The 19,670-nt window shown below is 42.4% G+C and overlaps 1 protein-coding gene across 2 annotated transcripts; it reads right to left on the bottom strand.

Moving 5' to 3' along the window:
- Nucleotides 1-1,235: 1,235 nt before the first annotated feature.
- UBXN2A (UBX domain protein 2A) lies at nucleotides 1,236-18,774 on the bottom strand. 2 transcript variants are annotated; one of them, XM_084284406.1, is made up of 7 exons: nucleotides 18,688-18,774; nucleotides 15,521-15,574; nucleotides 13,922-14,057; nucleotides 11,558-11,667; nucleotides 9,857-9,997; nucleotides 5,078-5,242; nucleotides 1,236-2,791 (listed from the first exon to the last, which is right to left on the bottom strand). In XM_084284406.1, the coding sequence occupies exons 2-7, from the start codon at nucleotides 15,559-15,561 to the stop codon at nucleotides 2,509-2,511; spliced, it is 876 nt and encodes a 291-aa protein (XP_084140532.1). In that variant the 5' UTR covers nucleotides 15,562-15,574; nucleotides 18,688-18,774; the 3' UTR covers nucleotides 1,236-2,508. The 2 variants fall into 2 exon arrangements, with proteins under 2 accessions (XP_084140532.1, XP_084140533.1); XM_084284407.1 differs by lacking the exon at nucleotides 18,688-18,774 and adding an exon at nucleotides 16,854-17,003.
- Between the last annotated feature and the right edge of the window lie 896 nt (nucleotides 18,775-19,670).

Genomic DNA, 19,670 nt, shown 5'->3' with positions numbered 1-19,670 from the left:
GGACAGCTTAATTGGCCTTTATAAATTGACCAAAACCAACAAGATTTAAAACAGCTCAGTATTCACTCCAAAGATTTTCTTCGAATTAGATAATAAATTATCCAATCAGTTTTTTTTTTTTTTAAAAGGCACTTTCTAGTCTAAGATGGGATTAGTGCAGTCAGCATGACTTTGACCTTTGAGACATTTGCTCCTATTCTGTAATTAATTCGACTTTTAAATTACACTTTCGAACTGAAAACAGTCTACCACCAAAGCTGTTGCCAGAAAGTTGATTTCAGTGAAGCACGATATACAGCCAAACACAATCAAGCTACCCAGTCTCTTAAATATTGGTAGCAGACATTAATTAATATTGAAATACTAAGTGTTGCTCCTTTCCACAAACACAATCTTCTGATAGCAACCAGAAGTGCTTTACTTACCTTAAATTTTAAATACCACCACCACCCATTTCATTTCAATCAATCTTGCATTAATCATTTAATTTCTGTTGAAATTCAAGGGTACTGTACTGCGACTTAGAGGTTTCATGCATTGTTTAGGTAAGAACAGCTAAGCTTACAATCAAGTACATGCTTCTCTCTAATACATGGCTTTACATTAAGACAAATCCAGAAGCACTAATTGATAAAATCCACTGTTATGGATGTTCTGCAAACTGAGGGTTGGATCTGCATCTGTGGGTGGCTTGTCTCTTCAATTTCACCAGGGGATTTGCACATTTCTTCCTACTACTAGCAATCTTGTAGGCTTTGCATGCAATAGAGCGTAAGAACAAAATTTAGTGGTGTAACTTGCTACATAAAACTGAATGACACAGTAACACATCGTGCTTATAGCATTGAAAACAGTTAAGAACTGCATAGTTTTCAGAGATTTGCTTTTTGAATACACTGAATACATATTTGTGCAGTTGACTTTCATTTCATTAACTGTCCTCAAATGTACTGTGAGTGCCAGAGCACTGGCACAGGTTGCCCAGAGAGAGAGGTTGCGGAGTCTCCTCCCTGGAGATCTTCAAAAGCCACCTGGACATCGGCCTGGGCACCCTGCTCAGAGTGTCCCTGCTGGAGCAGGGGCTGGGCCAGATGGACCCAGAGGTCCCTCCCACCTCAGCCATTCTGTGATTTTGTACTAGATGAGATGCTGAAACAAAGTTTTACATCCCCATGAGTGAAACAAGTGCATCCTTAGTGTGAAGTAACAGGACTTTTAGAAAGAACTCAAGTCACTCCAATTAAATAATTTTCTATTTAAAACAAAAATGGTAAAATCCAAACTTATCTTTCATTTAACCATGCAAAAGAATTACAGCAGTGTCAATCATCCATTTGTGTAGACAATACAAACCAGTCAGCACTCATTGAAGGCCCCAGGCTAAGTCTTCACCTAAAGGCTCTAGTTCCACTCACAAACCCATGTGCTACTTAACACACACAGTAGCAAATATTTAGTCCTTATGTTGATTTCCCCTTTAGAAAAACATAGAATTGTTTTTCTGTGAAAAATACACTAGGGACAAAATATAAAGTTTGGATGGAAAGTGGGTGGAGGGATAGGAGAAAAAAAAAAACTCAGTTTTCAAATAAGGGTTCTAAACATCTCTGAAATTTGGCCACGTGCAGTTAATGCCTCAATCAGAAGGCCAATTCAGGACAGAGGCAGATATGTAGTACAAAGACAACTGTGTCCTTCTAAGCCACTAAAGCTGTATGATAAACTCCAGAAAAAATGAAGTTTCTCTGTGACAAGGCTAAAGGTGGATCTCTATCCTAGTGAGCTAGGTAGTTTACATGATCTGTAAGAAATCCGAACCCGTAGGAGAACAGAGGCAGAAACCACTTCAACCATTAATAACAGTTCAGTGATTCTGTGATGATTCCTTCAGAGCTTACTTTGAGGCACTTCATATGCAATATGCACCAGACTACCTCATTTCTATCTTCTTACACCTGCACCCACCATGTGAAGACTTGATAGAACATTCACACCGTAGATCTTGTGATAAAATACTAAAGGTACCTATATTGAAAGATTTTCAAATTCCATAGGAGTTCAAAAGTGAGCTTCCCTGCAGCATCTGTTGCCTAAATGTTACTAAAAAGAACTGGAGCAGTTTACACAATTAAAATCACTCAATTCAGTTTCTCTTTAGTTCGAAGTGCAAAAATAAATAATGTTTTTCCTTAAAAGGTGCTATCAGTAGTAATTAAGTTTCAGAGTACCGTTCCACCTAAGCATAGTCATTAAAGAACAGGCGAGCAAAGCTTTCTACCTAGAGAAATTCTAAGGACAATCCCTGTTGTAGTTACCTCTGCTACATTATATAGCCAGGCTTCGACCAAACTTAGTTGAAAATACTTCTGTTACAGCAGATTATAGCACAGCACGCATTCTGCTCTCTAAGAGCACGCTATGGAAGGATGATAGTGCATCCAGATATTGCTGACTACATTTTTGGTTTTGTCTAGTTATGCCTGTGCAAAGTTTTTGGCCAGTTATAAGCTAATTTGATCTTGCGCTTTTGATAGTGCTTTTTTGCTCGTTCTTGAGCTGTCCATTAGACGTAGCAGCAGTTTTACAGTCATTGTCAGGTGCTTTCAGGAGCCTGAACGGTTCAGTTGTTTTCCGAAGTCTCTGCACAACAACAGAATTTTGCAGCTTTGCTTCCTGTAGTGTGAGTGTCTCATCTCGCAGCTCTCGAAACGGCAGTGAAGTAGTCAGTGTGAAGGGAACCCTTCCTTCTGATCCTCGATACTTTGTTATGAAGTCTCTGACGTGGCTTATTCTGAGAATAAAATAAAAAAAAAAATCAGCGTTAGAGCTCTCCAGTCCCAATACAAGACATATACACAGCACATACAGAGTCACCTCAGGAACAGAACAAGACACCCACTTGACGTAACAGCTGATGGCACAGAAATGGAGGAAGAGACATGGGGTATCCTGAAGTGCCTGGTCCACTTGAGAGGCAAGGACCAAGGTTTACATGTTCTGAGAGCAGTCACAAGGGAAGAAGAATCTTATTCTAGGCACTCAAATGCTTCGCTACAGCTCACAGATGGTACTTCCACAAACAAACCTGCCGTTTCTTAACCAGCTGGTGGAGCTCTTACCTGAGGTTTCCATAGCCAAGTGCTAGAACAAGGACGCCTCGCGTGCATGGCACATGTAGCAGACCCATAATAATAATAATAGAAAAGGGACTTGCAGAAGTTGTCTGGACAACTGGTTAATTAGATCTAACTATAGTCTTGTACCGAAGTAGGAACAGAAGTGAATTCAAGCTGCCTGTTAAGGGGTGAAGAACCTTTCAAGTGATCAAGACAGATGTTTTATAGCAACAAGCAAGAATCAGGAGTGACCAATTTAATTAGTAAATGAAGATAACAGGATACATCTGTACCCGTAAACTAAATACAACAGCCACTCTCTGATCCCAAGCCCAACTAGCAGACTCCATCTCCTGGCAAATCCTTAAACTCATTCTCCTCCCCTATGTCCAGTCTAGCCCATGGGGTTTACTGCCTACTGGGAATCATCTGATATCAGGGCTAACTTCTGAACCAAGGCTGGATATTGTCTAGGAAAGTGCTCGTGTGCTTAGGGAACAGCCATTCTAGCCGTTCAGCAGCACAGATGCCCAAATACCACGCTGTCACTGACTACAACAGAGATAGTAACTAACTCCTGTACGTACAAGCTTCAGTTAAGACAGAGTTTTAAGTTTTGGTTGGAGATTTACAGGCAGACACCTGTGAACAGAAGCGTTATATCCACATTGTGGTAAAAGGATATATCCCCTTACCACAAGATGGATATATGATTGAATATTTATTAAAATCTAAAAAGATCACATCAGCAACGCTGTTCTGCTCAGATTTTTTTCCCCATGACAGTACTTAGCAGATGTTCATACCAACATTTACCATGAAGACAAAACATCCCTAAATATACTTAAACCCATTAAACCTTGGATAACAAAGCTATTAAAAGCAAGCCCTCAAATAAAGGTTTTATAATTAAAACAGCAATTGACCCTTCAGCAGCACATCACAACGATTCAGTTCATACTTCAGGCCACTACCAGTAATAAATTAGTACAAGTTAAGAAGAAAAAACATTAAGAATCATTAGCCTTCAACTGCTGAGCTTTTCTTCTGACCAGCTGTGAAGACATACACAGTTTATCTCGACAGCAGCCTGGGTTGTGTTAAAGCCTGTGATCACTTTAAATTGCTACACAGAGCAGCCCAGGCAACATATCCTTTCCATATGATGCGACTGCACAGCAAATTACGAATACAAGGAAGGTCTCTGAAGACAGTAGTTTGCAATTTAATGTTAAGCCATTAATCCTGCTTTCTCAAAGTTCCTGCATACATACGCTGTGCTGACACCTTCTGACTTTATCCCCATTTATAAGCCTCTCTGGGAGCTGGAAATTGTAATAATTAGGAATTAATCACATTGGATGCATTCTAGTCTGTCCATGCTGACAGGACAGACATGCAGGTGAATAACTTCCCCTGCTTAACTCTGGCTCTCCCTGGAGGTTCCTCTGGCTCAGCTCAAAATCACATCCTCCAGTTCCTTTTGCACGCTGGAAAAAAAGCAAGTGGATTTTCTGAAACTCAACATCTGTCTGCACTCAACAACCAGAATTTTTTTTTTTAAACTCAGTGATTTGCTCCAGATGTAGTCATTTTGTAAGAGATTTGTCATCTTAAAAGCTGCTGAAGTCCACTTAACTGTTTCCTCCAGCAATGAACAATACATACACCTTCACATCCACTGAACTACAAAGAATTCCTACTGTTTCTTCAGCAGATTTCCGTTTCTACTCAGTTATATGCTGACTGGTAACATCAGTTCATTTCTCACACTCCTCTTGTTCACCAAAAAAATGTTCAATTGCTCAAAAAAATTAAAAGGATGTATTCTAGACACAGCCAAACAACAATCCATTGTTAAGCGAATTGAGGAGGTAGATTACTTAGAGAAATTCTATTTAAAGTCACAGGACAAATAATTCAGATCCAAGTACATCTGACAGTGCTAGAAGAAGTCTTACCTGTGTGAAATGTTGAATTTCTGAATGACCCTTTCCCCATCAGCTAACCAGATCTGGATGTTGGTGATAGGCTCCAGGTCATTTAAGGGTACTACAGGAAGGGGTCTCTTGTCACCAGCTACTTGATGATCCTCTCTTACTTTAGAGACTATCCTTGGAGTAGCACTGGAAAGAAAAGCCACAGGAGGTTATGCCTTGTGCATACACCCAGAAGTTTGAACCACCATCCAGACCTCTGCTTCAGGAGCTTTCTGCCTTGTGTCAGGGTTGCATTGCTGACTTAAAAATAAATAAAAACTACAGGATTTCTGGCATGTCAGCTTAGAAAAAAAGTACCAATACTTTCTCTTCATGCTACAGACTTCATCATGCTGAAGAATTTCAGTTTGTTCATGGTAAACATTTTATAAGACAGTAAGGAACTTAAAGCATTAGAGAATACACAAGAGATGTGAAACTGAAGATTCTTCATGCATTTTTTGCACTCTAATCACACAGGTGAAGCTGCAAGGAGCTTAAGTATCAAATCTACATACTCAACGTTAATTTTCAGTGTAATGTGATTACAGTAATTCAATTTAACTCAATGCTGTTAGCCTTGATTTAGACCCCAGCGTCATCTATTTCAGCTTAGAGGCATTACTTATACGTCAGAGGAATTGACTTGATGTAGAAACACAGGCTGATGCATGCAACATTTGGATTTTGGTTTCTAAAACACTTTAAACAGCTGACTATATAGTAAGGGCAAAGATCCATGAAGTGGCTTGACAGAAGACAGGGACCTCAGTCCAAGTGCATGGTTTTTGGAAAAAAATTATTGGCAAAAGCTGTGGTTCTGAAATATCTAGAGCTCAGTGCTTCTGTCAGGGCTAAGCTTGCTCAGCATGTACTGGTTAAGTCATCAGTGAGGCCTGATCCAACGGGCACATCCTCAGCACATGTAAGTATAACCAGATGGCCGCTTGCACAACAATAGCAGTGATTTAAGGAGTTACCATCTCTTCTGAGCTCAGCCGTGGTCACTGACTGCATGAACGTTTCACGATGGTTTCACAAAAAGCTGTCTTTGCACAGAAAATAATCAGTTATTGTTTCTGGAGGGAGAAGTCAGTAACCAATGGCCACAGAATAACAGCTCGTAACAACGCTGCATCTGCTTCGCAGACAAACCCCATCCTTATGTTCTCGTGTGTGTTAGCTTAATCATAAAGCAGAAAAAAACAGCTAATTTTTCATTAAAAAAAAACAAAGATGATTAATGACTTGATACATTCAAGTCATTAAAGTTTGAGTCTTGGGCTCAAATCCTTCTCAACCTGAAGTATGTCAAGAATTTTTACTACCCACTGTTCAGCTAAGTGCCCAAACTTCCAGACTATCAGCCACCACAGGCACTTTTTATTTCTTCCACAGGAACTCTGCAAAAAGAATGAGTCAAGGCAACTCATTCCCAAACTGTAAGAGGTCTTCACTGCAACTGGAAGCACAACACGGAAACGAGCTGGGGTGCAAGAACAAGGAACCCCCAGATCCCAAGATGCACTCTCCAGGTCCAGGTGACTTCAGATTAACCACCTGCTGATTTATTTATCTCACATCCAGCCTCTGGTCATGCTTGACCTCAATACACAGTAAACCCTAGCTGCCCTCCAGAGCTGGAAAAGAGCTTGAGCACCAGCAAGGTAACGTTAAACAATCTTTGGAGTGGAGGTTAAAAAAAGGCCAAGACATACTTAAGTCCAGCAACAATTAGCTCTCCCCAGCTACTTGATCTCGGTGGGTTTCAGCTCCAGATTCAGACACTGAAGCGTGAGCAGTCATGTGTGAGCTACATGTCTCCAGTACAGGCAGAGGCTGGAGGCTGCCAGGTGTCTGGTTAGCTTGGGCTGAGCTGCTTTTTAGCTCCATCAGCTCCAGTTGTAGTTCAGACAGCTGTCTCACATGCATACACGTTTTGGTGTCATTCTCAAACCAGCTCTTTCCTCACGGTCACGCCTCAGGAATTTGTGGTAGGCACTGGAGATGATTCTTTTAATAGCAAGTATATGTGAAATCGGAACCAACATATTAAATTAAGCAGCAAGAGAAAGTTAGATCTAAAAAAAAAAAAAAAGTTAGATCTAAAAAGTTATTTCTAAACTTTTCTCTTGTGGAACTGACACAAAGCCATCTAGTGGTGGGAACTTTTGACTAAAAGGCACAAATCAAAAACCTCAGTCTCGTTATTATCTGAAACATCATAAACGCAGCATCAAAGCAAACATCATCCCTTTTAAAAGCCTATTCCTTTTACATCTTCCGTTAATAATCTTGTAAACCAAGAATCAAAGAGACATTAGTCTCCAATCAAGTTTCCAAAAAGCAAGAGCCTAAGATTTAAGTATTGTGCTTACCCAGACTAACAGTTATGAAGCTCAATGAACAATATTTTAACTTAATGAGGTTATAGAGCAGCTATTTTGCTGGAAGAGATTTCAGTCAGCTTGACTAGCATGCTTCTAAGGCAGTCTTTAGAATGCATTGTTAACAGAAGAGTGTGGTTGCAAATCCTGGTTCAGTCAAACTACTAAATGCAGCTGAGCAGGGCTATAGAAAGCTGAACATACCCATTACCTATGCAGAGTCCTAACTTTTTTCATGGAAAACCTTAAGTCTCATTTTTTCCCCCCATACAACATAAACGGAGAAGATGAAACTCATCTGAGCTACATTTAAAATAGAATTAAAAAAATCAGTTCTAGTCCATCTATTTTTCCCCCCTCAAACAAATTTAAATGAGCTGGTCAGCAGAACAATTCCTATTGGAACTCCTAGATTCACTCATAATTCACCCATCTGGGAACAATGGCAGGAAATCTATAGAGACTGTTACAAAATGTTTAATTGATAAGCAGGTCACAAGGTAAGTAAGCCACTCAGCCATTTGTCTCTCTCATTTCTGATTAAACACACAAATGCAGCTGTGGGAAGGGAGTTCTATAGCTCCAAACCTGCTATAGGTCTCAGACACCATTACTATTTCCCCACAAAGCTCTTCTGCTGAAGGAGCACCACTTGCATGTAATGGACATTTATTAACATCAGGCAGCGAGCAGCAGTTTATGGAGCACTTATGGCTCGTGTTCCCAACATCAGCAAAATATTTAATAGCCTTGAAAGAAAAGGCTCTCATACCGTAGCACTGAATAGACCGAAAACAGAAGGGAGGAGGAAAAAATAAAAATAAAATAAGGCATTTTATCCAGTTCATAAAGAAGAAAATTGCTGAGCAAGTTGTAGGATGTCTCCGTGTACAAAACCAGTCAGCTGAAATCCACAGAATAGCATGTTTCCAGAGCCTAACTTGCCCGCTGGGAAGCCAGATCATTACTTGCTGTAGGCATGACAGAGCACGACAAGCAACCTGCCAGTTAGTCCTGGTGAGCAGCAGAAACCCAGCACACCGAGGGTCTTTAGGCTTTAGCTACCTACACGCCTGCTTATAGATGAAACAATTAAGTTCTCAACCTTTGTTTGGTCAGGATTTCAGTGCAACCAGAAGGAAGACTTGCAGCATCTCAGGCATTTCTCAAGGGAGTTTTTTCTCTATTGACTGTGCCTACCCAAGCATGTTGCAGATGAATAGGCTGTGCTACCACAACAGGAGAAACCGATAAAAGATGCTCGCTTCTCTAAGGCAGCCCGGAACCTCTCACCCTTTGCTGTATCAGTCTCTTACTCTGCACATTATCACCTTCTCCCCTGCCTCGTCCCTTTGTACTGGGGTCATGCTTTCCCTCAACACCAAGCCCCTTCCACAAAAACAAAGCTGATCACTTAAGGCTTCAGCACCATCTGCTAACCCCAGTGGGCAGGTAACTAAGCAGTCCCACCTCTGAAGGTTTTCTGTAGGCTCCTTGTCACTATGCTCTCCTTGCTAGGCTGAAGCTTGCTTTTATATGCCCCTAAGTCTTCTGTGACAGGGCTGTGTGAAACGGATGATGGGGCACAAGAAAGCAGAAGTCACAGGGATTGATACAGGTAAACTCCTGGCTTACTCCTCCACAACATTTTGCCAGAAATACATTGCTATACACTTATAAATCAAGTCCAGTTCTGTTGTTATTAGAGATTGACCCTCTCCACCCCCTAGAAAAGCATAGAATAAAAAAAGATAATCAATGTAATATGTTGGAATAACTGCAATAAATTCAAAGCTAAATGCTTTGAAGAACTTGAAAGAAGTTTGAAAAAAACTTGAAAAGAATGCAAAATCATGTTACTTCTCCAGCTCCCTTTGAACACTCACATTCTCCTCTTCTCACACAAATTACTGTACATACAGCTTTAACGGTGCAACTTTCCTTTTAACTCACAGGATAGAAGAGTGACAGCCTTTCAGCTAGAAATGGCTATTTGAGGAGGCAAGGACAGACACCAAAATCCTGTGCTAACGGGAACCCAGCCAGTAGATTACGGAAGCTGATAATCCCCTATACAGGCTCTTCATGGTGGATGCAAATTGAAACAAGATGAGTTCAGACTGGGAATAAGGAAAAACATCCCCCGTGAGGACAGCCCAGCACTGGAATAGACTGCACCACCTCCACCCTTACAGGATTTCAAGACCCAGCTGGACAAAGCCCTGAGGAACCTCATCTGTCCCCAAAACTGACCCTGTTTGGAGCAGGAGCCTGGCTTAGGGAACTCCAGAGGTCACTTCCAACCTGAATTATATGGTATCTACATAAGCATAGTTCCCCTCAGCTCAACCACAGACCACATCAGACTACTTACCTTCCTAATCTGTAACCATGTCCAGAGAAGGGATGAAACACTGGCTTTTTTGATGACAAATACACCTCATCTTTTTTATCTTCCACCTTCACATCAACCTCCTCCTTCTCAAAAACTTTTCGTAGTTCAAAAGGCAGTTCCCTTAAGAAAAAAGATGTCAAAGAATTACTGAACTGTTTTCAGGATGTAAAACACATTAATCATTAATACTGGTTTCTGTGTTTATTGTTATAAGGATCGTGATTTTTTAAAATAATTTACTATGAGTTATGCTAAGTGCATGACATGTAAACAACTCCAAGTTCCTGAACTGCAAATTAATTAGAAATTGAACAGTAAGAAGAGAAATCATGCCAAGTCACTGAATGATGTTCATGTTTACTCAGCAGTTGCCACTCCAAAGCACATGACATGTAGAAGGTTTAGTGTTACCATATATTGCTGTAGTAGGTTCAATTTTTTTTTTATACCCATAGTAAAAAACAAAAGAAAAAAACACAATCAGCTTTTAAAAATAAAGACTGAGGTTAGAAACATGTTTAATTACAGATGAATGAGAAACCCAGCTTTTAAAAGTTAGATCCCTAACAGTTACGCTCCTCAGTGCAATACCATCACCTTGACAATGCTTTATTTGCATCGAGCAGAACACAACACAACAAATCCTTTGTCTAGGAGCTCTGAGGCAGACACCACGTTTCTTGGCGGCGGTGCTCAGCTGGCACGCAGGCTGTACCGAGTGCTACCCTACCACCAACAATTATGCAGGAGCCATCTTGTAATTACTTAGCATCTCTACAAGCAAACGGAGAAAGGGAGGTGGCAAACTTTTGATTCATGCACACGAATAAGTAAAAGGCTTTAAACAACGCAGTTAATTGGCATTACAACCAATACAAGTGACATCCATGAAGAAACAGTGAAGAGTAAAATAAATATTTTTGATAGGCAAGTAAAGTTCAGAAATGACCGAAAATACAGTAACTTGTTTCACATACGTGAGAAGGGGTTATTAAATTGTATCCTCTATATTATTTTCTTCTCTGCATTTGTACAGGGTGAAGAAGTGGACTACAAATTAAAGCCTGAAATCATACTGGTTCCTACGTTCAGTATGCTATTTTAATGCAATACTGCATCAAACGCTGGCAGAAATCATGATAGCATGCTCAATTTCAGTAGTGGGATAAAAGTGAGATCATTCTATACACACAAGTGACTGAAACAGCAAATTCGTACTGGGAAAAGATGACTGCAATTTAAGGCTGATCAAAGGTTTTCGGTGCTACATGCAGTAACTGTGCCCACCAAAAAGGCTTTTCATCAATAAAAGGAAAACAAAGACCATAAAACCAGAAATGCTCAGCCACTTCTACACGCTGAATTTGTTAGTCAAAGTACTATTTGAGCAGTAGCTATTACTGGGCACAATGACTTACTCTTTATTTCATTCTGCACCTGCTGTGCTTCCTACCAACACTTACTTTTATCTATTCTATCAGCAACTGTACGACTACCGCGACTGAAAGCTATATTAGACCTGTGGATGTTAGAAACCATCAGCCCAGGAAATGGGACAGGCAGCCAGCTGTACTCCTACAGGGCTACTGCAGTGCAGCAATGCCAAAAATGTGGAGTATGAGCAAGCTGCTAACCAAAGCACGTTAACTCGGGCCGATTAAGAACACAAAACTCACTCACCCCTTTTTAACGGAGTCCAAGAACTGTTGGCTTGCAACATCAGCGTAGCTCCTAAGTTCACCATCATTTACCGTAAACCCGTTTTTCCAAAGTTTAATGATTACATCAACCTGGGGAGTAAAAGCAATTCTCACTTTAACACTGAAGTAAGTGAAACCAGCTCGACATACCATCAGTATCCTATGATTTTAAGCTATCCAGGTCATGGACTAAAAATATGGAGGGAAGGCTCCCTGTAATCTGTTTTGGCCCCATGCCAACAGCCAGAGTGACTGCAAGGGGTAAGCGACATTTCTAAGTGTCTTCTGTCAGTCAGGGTTAGAAATAAACCTCCCCCCCCCCCCAGTCATTATGCATTCTTAGGTCAAGAACACCCCTATTCAACAGTTAAAAAAAAAAAAAAAAAAGAGCTGGAAGATCCCGGGCAGCTGCAACTCTTCAAGAGCTCTAACTTGAGATCACACGTGCCTGGTGTTGAAACACCCACCACCAGAATAGTGCAGCAGGGATCTGTTAGGGTACAGCCTTGTTCTGTTCATTCAGAAGGACTTTCTGTAGGCAGGGCATTGAGAGAGTGCATGCAGAAGCCTTTTGCACAGAAAATGCAGCAACATCAGAAGCATTTGTTTAATCCTGGGTATATTCAAGAACTTGGTGTTAGGGGAGTGAAGAAAATATATTCCCAGTAATTAAATAACTGTAGCAGAGAACATCCACTCCTTGAATTTGTGGCCTTCAAACTGTCCTCAGAAGTCGCTTCAACTTTAATATGGCTACATCTTGAATTGAATTTTTCTTTTATACACATTATGTCATTTAAAGAAGCATTTAGTCATCCAGGTCAGATTCCTGAAATAATGTTATCTTGACAGATACTTGGCTATGTGAGTTATATGAAACAAATACAAATGCAGAATTCACCTCAGCCAGAAATTAGTTTGTACTTGGCTTGGTGGTACCTGACATTTTTTGTTTCCCCCTGCCTTTTTGCAGTTTGACGTGTCAGAGCACGATTGCTACATAAATACACACTACATGCAAGCTACTGAATAAAATTCTTTCATTTTTGGTAATCTGTCAGAAAGGTACATTACACTCAGCAACATCTGATCTCTTTAAAAAAAAGTCTTGTGTCTCATGGCACTAATGCATATGGAAGGGGTTTTCATTGTGAGAAGGTCCTTCCACAATGAACCAGTAAGCAAGTTTATCAGCGACTCATTATAACACATCAACTTCTCATTTAGACATTGACACAAGTACAAGAACATTTTCAGAACCGCAGGTTAAAGCATTGCCCCCACACTCCCTTTCTGACTTAGTCAGAAATCTATGAATGTAGTTTCTAGTAACACCCGCTCCAAATTTCTCCCTGACATTTTTATTCTTCACGGGTTTTTCTCCAGCCCCTTCCCAATCACTCAAGAACAACAGGAAAATAAGAAAAGGACAGAATCACTGACATAAAAGTCCATACTAAATATCCCACTATCACCAGAACTATACAAAAGAGAGCAAGTAAAAAAATTCTGGGCTATGTCTCTTCAGAAGAAGGCTGTAAGTCTTTAAAAGCTTCCCATAAAATAGTTGTCACTCCTTGCACCTAATAAATAAGCAGCTCTCTCTCGACTGATAAAGTGCATTAGCCTTTGCCAGTACAAGTCCTAGAACAAAATGGTTTTAGTGTTTTTTGTAAGTATTAAAAGCACAGAAGCATAGCCCTGGTTGAATCAGAGATGGGAGATTGGTCCAACTGCTGTCTGACTGGGCTCCCCAGTACAAGAGGGACACGGAGCTACTGGTGAGAGTTCAGAGGAGGTCTATGAAGATGGTTAGAGACCTGGAGTTCCTGTCATACAAGGACAGGCTGAGAGCTGTGCCTGTTTAGGCTGGAAAAGAGAAGATGGAGGGGAGACCTCATCAATGTGTAGAAATATCTGAGGGGAGGGTGTCAAGAGGATGGAATCGGTCTCTTTACAGTTGGGCCCAGCAACAGGATGAGAGGCAGTGGGAACAAACTGTAGTACAAGAGATTCCGGCTGAATATAAACTGACATTTCTTTACTGTGAGGGTGACAGAGCACTGGAACAGGTTGCCCAGAGAGTTGTGGAGTCTCCTCCTCTGGAGATACTCAAAACCCACCTGGATGCCATCCTATGCAACGTGCTCTAGGTGATCCTGCTTGGTAGGGGGGTCGGACTATATGACCTTCTAAGGTCTCTTCCAACCTCAGCCATTCTGTGATTGTGGGGATTTATCTACAGGTATCCTGGATGAGACTGCTGAACCTCCTGCATTCATTTACCAGAGTATTCCCGGAGTGCTATTATGCTAGACATGAGTATTTTCAATTCAACACCTACCTGGTTCTTGACTGTAGTAGGGGACATACATATTGCACCAATCTTCTGAGCTTCTTCAAAGAGGTTATCTACAAAATAGTCTCGGTTTTGTTCTGTACCATTCAAAATCTGATCATCAGTTCTTGACTTACACATCCTGCAGAACAAAGGCATACATGAAAATGATACTCACATAAGATGATGTTCACATAAGTCGACAAGCAGTTACCCTGGAAGTTCAGTACCAAAAGGCATACTCCCCTGTACCCAACTTACTTTGTTGTTACAAACAATCAGGTCAGCTTTGTATTGGGACATTTTACAGCTTACAAATCTTTAACTGCTTTTATCTGTACTTCAGAAACACAAATTAAAGAACGACAGTAGAAGAAGGTGAACTCATCTATGCAGAAGCTTCTAAACTTGGTATAAGAGCAAGGAATGCAAGTTCAACAACCTGTACCTCTAATTCAGACCACCACAAACCAACAAAAGATCTTCCTCAGAGCTTTTCTATAATACAGGCTTCAGTGACTTCCTTTCCCCTAAGTTTTAAAAAACACATAAAGCAAAACTGCCCTAGCATTTAGAGCTCTGCCCCAACTTGAACCCGTCCAACCCTAGCACCACAGACCCACTGTTATTGTCCTTGAAAGTACATTAAAGAAACTGGAGAGTTAAGTGACTCAACCCCTCTTGAGCACACTGGAGAAATACAACAGAAGATTTCTACACCTCAGAGACTGCCAGAGTATTAAAAAAAAAATAAAAATGCATCAACCACATCTTTTTATAGGCCATTGTATATGCGACAGCTGTTTCTCTGTTAAGATTTTCACCAAAAAAATGCAGATATATGCAACCTGAACGAACGATTATCTTGCAGTTGAGGTTCTCTGCAGAGTTAAGAGGATTATGCAGGTTTTGGAAAACATCGCAGGAGTTACTTCTATTAGAGATTCAGGAAAATCTATTTTAAGCGATTCAGGAAAAAAATCTAGCTTTTAAAAAACATCCAGTTTTATGTAAAACTCTACATTAAATTCAAGAAGAGCAATGCTTACTTGAATGGTAACCAGGCACATTTGCATAAAAAGGAATTACTGTTTGCAGTGCATCTATGCAACATTAAGAATCCCTACGGATTAGCATACTTCAGTAAAAGAAAAACTCAGTGACATTAAGAAAGTGATTCAGAAAGTATGCTGTACCCATTTTAGTTTTCTAACAGAACAAAAGAAACTTGGAGCATTAACCTACGTATTAACGATGCTTTATCTCAGAAATATAAATGGAAAGCCAAACACCTCCATATTAAACGTAAAAGTGCACAGTGAGTTAGCAATCTGTAAGCCTGCCTTTCTATTTTAAGTAAAATATTTATGCAGTTTCTTGCATCAAGCAAATGCTCCAGGTACGTGAGAAGTCTTTAAGCAAAAAAATCTGTCCTTCTCTTGAAACTTCTGTGTATATGGAGCAGCTGGATACAGGGAAAAAAATAAACTCCAAAATTTTAACAAAAAGTTTAAAAAGTCATGACAGGACACACAAACAGTAATAGGAAAGGAAAAGGAAAACTGAGGGGTGTGGAAGGGGGAAAGATTGGACACTAGCACCTACCATTCTTCCTTCACAGTTTTGATATTGTCCATGTCTTTCATTGTGGCACTTCTCCTACATACAAAAAGAAGATCATTAAAAAAAATAGACAAAATGCCTAGCATTCTTGCCTATTTCTGCAACTGTAATACACTTTCTAGTTCTGCCTGTGTTGAAAGTAAATTTACCAGAAAGCAGAACCTCCCCACCCCGGCCCCCAAGTCTCCAGATGGTTCTTTGTTTCCCCCAGTTTCCAGTTTGATCACAATGAACCAAGCATCACTTTCAGGCGTTCAAAAGGAAGATTACTTTCTCATAAAGTACAAAATAAATTCCGCAACAATCACGGGAATTGCAAATACATGTTCATGCTAGGTGAGGAAAAAGATCACATTCCTGCTCTGACGGACAGGATTTAAAATCCCCTGATTTCTGGCAACACTGCGAGACAGCTGCAGACAAACTGCACCGCCACTGCAGGCATTCCAATGACCTTCACTTCACTGCTGTGCATCACCCAAAAGAGCAGGATTTGTCAGGTTCACTTTCTCTCTCCCTACTACGCCTCAACTTACTGGTGCAGCATTCAAGAAACTGCATACTGTGAAATATTATTTTCCAGCTGAATTGTAGATGAGAAGAAAATTCTGTGTTTACGTGTACTAAACATACTACAGGATTGGTTTGCTGACTCAAAAGAAAGGAAGAATGTCATACCTATCTTGTTATGCTCACTTCTGAGCTCTCCAAAAAAAAAAAGTTACAGAAAGTAACAAAAAGCTGGACACCCAAAAAACACCCTAAAATTAATTAGACAAGCCCACTGAAGAACAGAAATTTTAGAATTGCAGCTATTTAAGGAGTTATTCCTGAATACTCGGGCACAGGTTACAAAGATGATAGTCTGCTCTGGCAGATTTGGGACTAAGTTAACATAGCGTACATGGATATTAGCCTCAAACTAAGCAGGGACAGCCAATGCACTCCTGAAAAAAAAAAAAAAAAAAAAAGATAAGCACAGCAAGACTAAAACTTTAAGTTTTAAAATGGTCCTGCTATCTAATTTAATGGATGACGTAAAAGGGGAAACAGCGTTCACTGTAATGCTAAAAAAAGAAGCATAAGCGTTCAGTTCAGTACTAGTTCATGTTCCTCAGAGTGCTGCTATCAGTAGTCTTTCATCTCGAAAGTTAAACCCTTGTTTCTACGCTTTCTGTAGAAATGTATGAGCCTTCAAAAAAAACATAACCACGAAGATTTAGTCTCTATGACTACAACAGGTTTTAAAGTTTAGGCAGCCTTCAATTCAACTGGCTCTGCTAGGCATTAAATCAAAACACTATGCTTAGCGTACCTTAGACATGTCACACAAGATGTGGTACAGGCTTGGTTTTGTTTTTTTAAACAAGTATTCTGCCAGAAAAGTATACTCAGGCAAGCCTGTGCCGGTGCATTATGACCTTGTAAGCGTATCTGATCACTGCACTTGGAACTTCGCACCTGCGCTCGGAAAAAATGAGCTTTCAGTAACAAGTAAAACGAATTAAAAAGTTCTTAAAAGTATTTTTTCTAAACTTTTCTCAAATTAAGTTTTAACATACTTGTGAACACAGATTTAAGGCAAAAAATACTTTTTTTAACATGCACCTTCCTATGTTTCACTATGCAGCAGTCTACTCCCCGAAGCAGCAAGAGCCACCTCTAGCCATCTGCGTTTGTTGATTTCTCTGTGACTTGTCACCAGAGCTGTTAAGAGACAGCCACAATGAAACAGCTTTCCAAATTAATTCTTTTGCTCCATCAGGCTGGCCTCCAACACGCACGAGCACTATTCAGAACCGATCAACTGTGAAAGTCACCGCTCCTTCTAAAGTACAACCGCAATTATATTCAGAAGGAGTGTCTGCGCTAAAACACCACGGTAAAGAAACGAGTCTATGCAGCATATTGGTGTTTATGACCCAGGAGCCATTAGGAGATAGCGATCAGACGAATGCCATAGCACAAGCAGTTCAGCTCAGCAAGCCGAGCACAAACAGCGCCGGGCAGACGTGCCTGGATGCCGCTCGAAACCTTGGGAGTTTCGGTTCGTGCTCCGGGTCTGTGACAAAACTGAGCTGAACTTCCAGCTGTGGAAATTAAGTGAAATAAAGAAGGAGATTGAAGCTGCCAGCACCCCAACACACTGTATCTGCTGCCTGGCCTTCCCTGGTGTAGCTCAGCTCCTCCAGCCACCAAGCCCTGTCCCCCTGAGGGGCTGCGGAGGGGACAGGCCCCCTCCCAAAGCATGACCTCTGCCTACCAGCTCTTTGAAGCCAGCAGCTCTCCCCTAAGCATGTGCTGACCTACTCGTCTTGGCAGATATTTCTGAGTTCGCTATTTTCGACCTGATACATCCAGGAACTGCAAGGCAAGAAAAATGACCCGACGCCACTTCTGAGCTGTGCTGTGAAGGGCAAAAGCATGAAAGGAAGCACGTACGGCCCCGTCATCCTCCGATGAAAGGAAGCACATACACCCAAGGAAGGCTTAATGACGAACTTTTACAGAAATTAAACTTCCCAAGCCAAAAGCTGCTGAAGGCACAGAGCCCTACCTATGGCTGCAGCACCTGCAAAGCCAAAACGCAACCCCGAGACAAGTGACTACAGGCAGCAAGCAGACGGAAAAAGAAGACACACACTATATATAACAGCCTGAACGCAACTTGTACCTTCAGGTAAAAACCACAGCATAAAGGTCTGCACTGCAATCAGCTGCTACGAACATAGTTTTGGGGAGAAAATCCGGAAAAAAAGAAAAAAAGAAAAAAAGAAAAAAAACACGTCCCCACAGGGGTGACCTCCCCTGAAGCACCCCAGCCAAAAACAACCCCAACCCCCCCCCAGTCCCCATCGGGACGGCCCCACCTGAAGTCCCCCGTCCAAGCACAAGCCCAAACCCCCCCAGCCCACACGGGGGAGGCTCCCCCTGAAGCCCCCCAGCCCACCCCGCTCCCCAGCGGGCAGCTTTAGCCCGGGACGGCGACACAGTAAAGCGTCGAAAAAACTCCCTGGCTAAACCCAACCCCCCGGGACCAGCACCAAGAGCCCCCAGGGGAGCAGTACAAGCCCCGAAACGAAGCCGGAGCCCCCTCGTTGAGCCCCGAGGGAGCAGCCGAGCTCGGCGGGACCCCCTCCTCCACTCACCCTCAGCCGCCCCGCCAGCGCCCCGCGCTCCTACCGCGCCTGCGCCGCGGCCGCCGCCATTAGAGCGGGGAGGGGCGCGGGGCCCCGCCCCCTCCAAGGCGAAGGGAGGGGCCGCGGCCGCCATGTCGCGGCGGGGTTGGGGTGGGTGGAGATGTTGTGAGGGGGGTTAGAGTCCCCCTGTCGCGATAGGCTCCCTCAGGGAGCTGGTGGTGGTCTTTAAGGGGGCGGTGTGCTTGGTGGTGTCCCCTAGTGCCTCGCTGCTCGGGGTGTTTTCCTCCTCCTGCCTGTGCGGAGGACAAAAGAGGGGTTTTGCAGCTGGGGGGGACGGGGAGGTGACCCTGAGGGAGCCCATAGGAGGGGAGACGGGGTGATCAAGTGATGCCCGCGCCTCACAGCCCGGAGATGTCTCCGTCTTTTGGCTGCGCGTTGAGTGCGGACACCTTGTTCTGCTAGAGGGGCTGAGGAAGGGTGAGCATGGAGCTACCGGCTCTGCTGAGGCTTTGCACCAAGTCGGAGGGAGCAGGGAGCTGGCTGGAAGGCAGAGATCCCAAAGTGCCCGCAGGAATCACAGAATCAGGATCATTAGTGTTGGAAAAGCCCTACAAGACCATCTGGTCCAACCACCACTATCACCCACTACACCATGTCCTAAGCACCATGTCCAACCTCGCCTTAAACACCCCCAGGGACGGTGACTCCACCGCTTCCCTGGGCAAAAGGAGGACCGGGAATGGCCTCCAGAGGAGCCTGTGGGTGTCCAGAGGGACCTGCGGGTCTCCAGAGGCGCCCACTGCCTTCACACCCCGCTGCGGCTCGACGCAACGCCTGGTGCTGTCAGGAGCTATCCAAAGCAAACACGGGCAGAGCCGAGGGAAAGCAGCAGCAGCGTGTGCCTGCCTGCTTTTTAATAAGTTCTTTTTTTGGCTTTGCTAATCAGGGATGTGCTGTAAACCATTTGGAATTAACCTGAATTGGATGGCCAC

This window comes from Netta rufina, assembly GCF_964035555.1.
Source record: "Netta rufina genome assembly, chromosome: 3".
NCBI lineage: Eukaryota > Metazoa > Chordata > Aves > Anseriformes > Anatidae > Netta > Netta rufina.
Note: the sequence above shows the minus strand (reverse complement) of the source record. Positions and strands in the feature narration are given on the sequence as shown.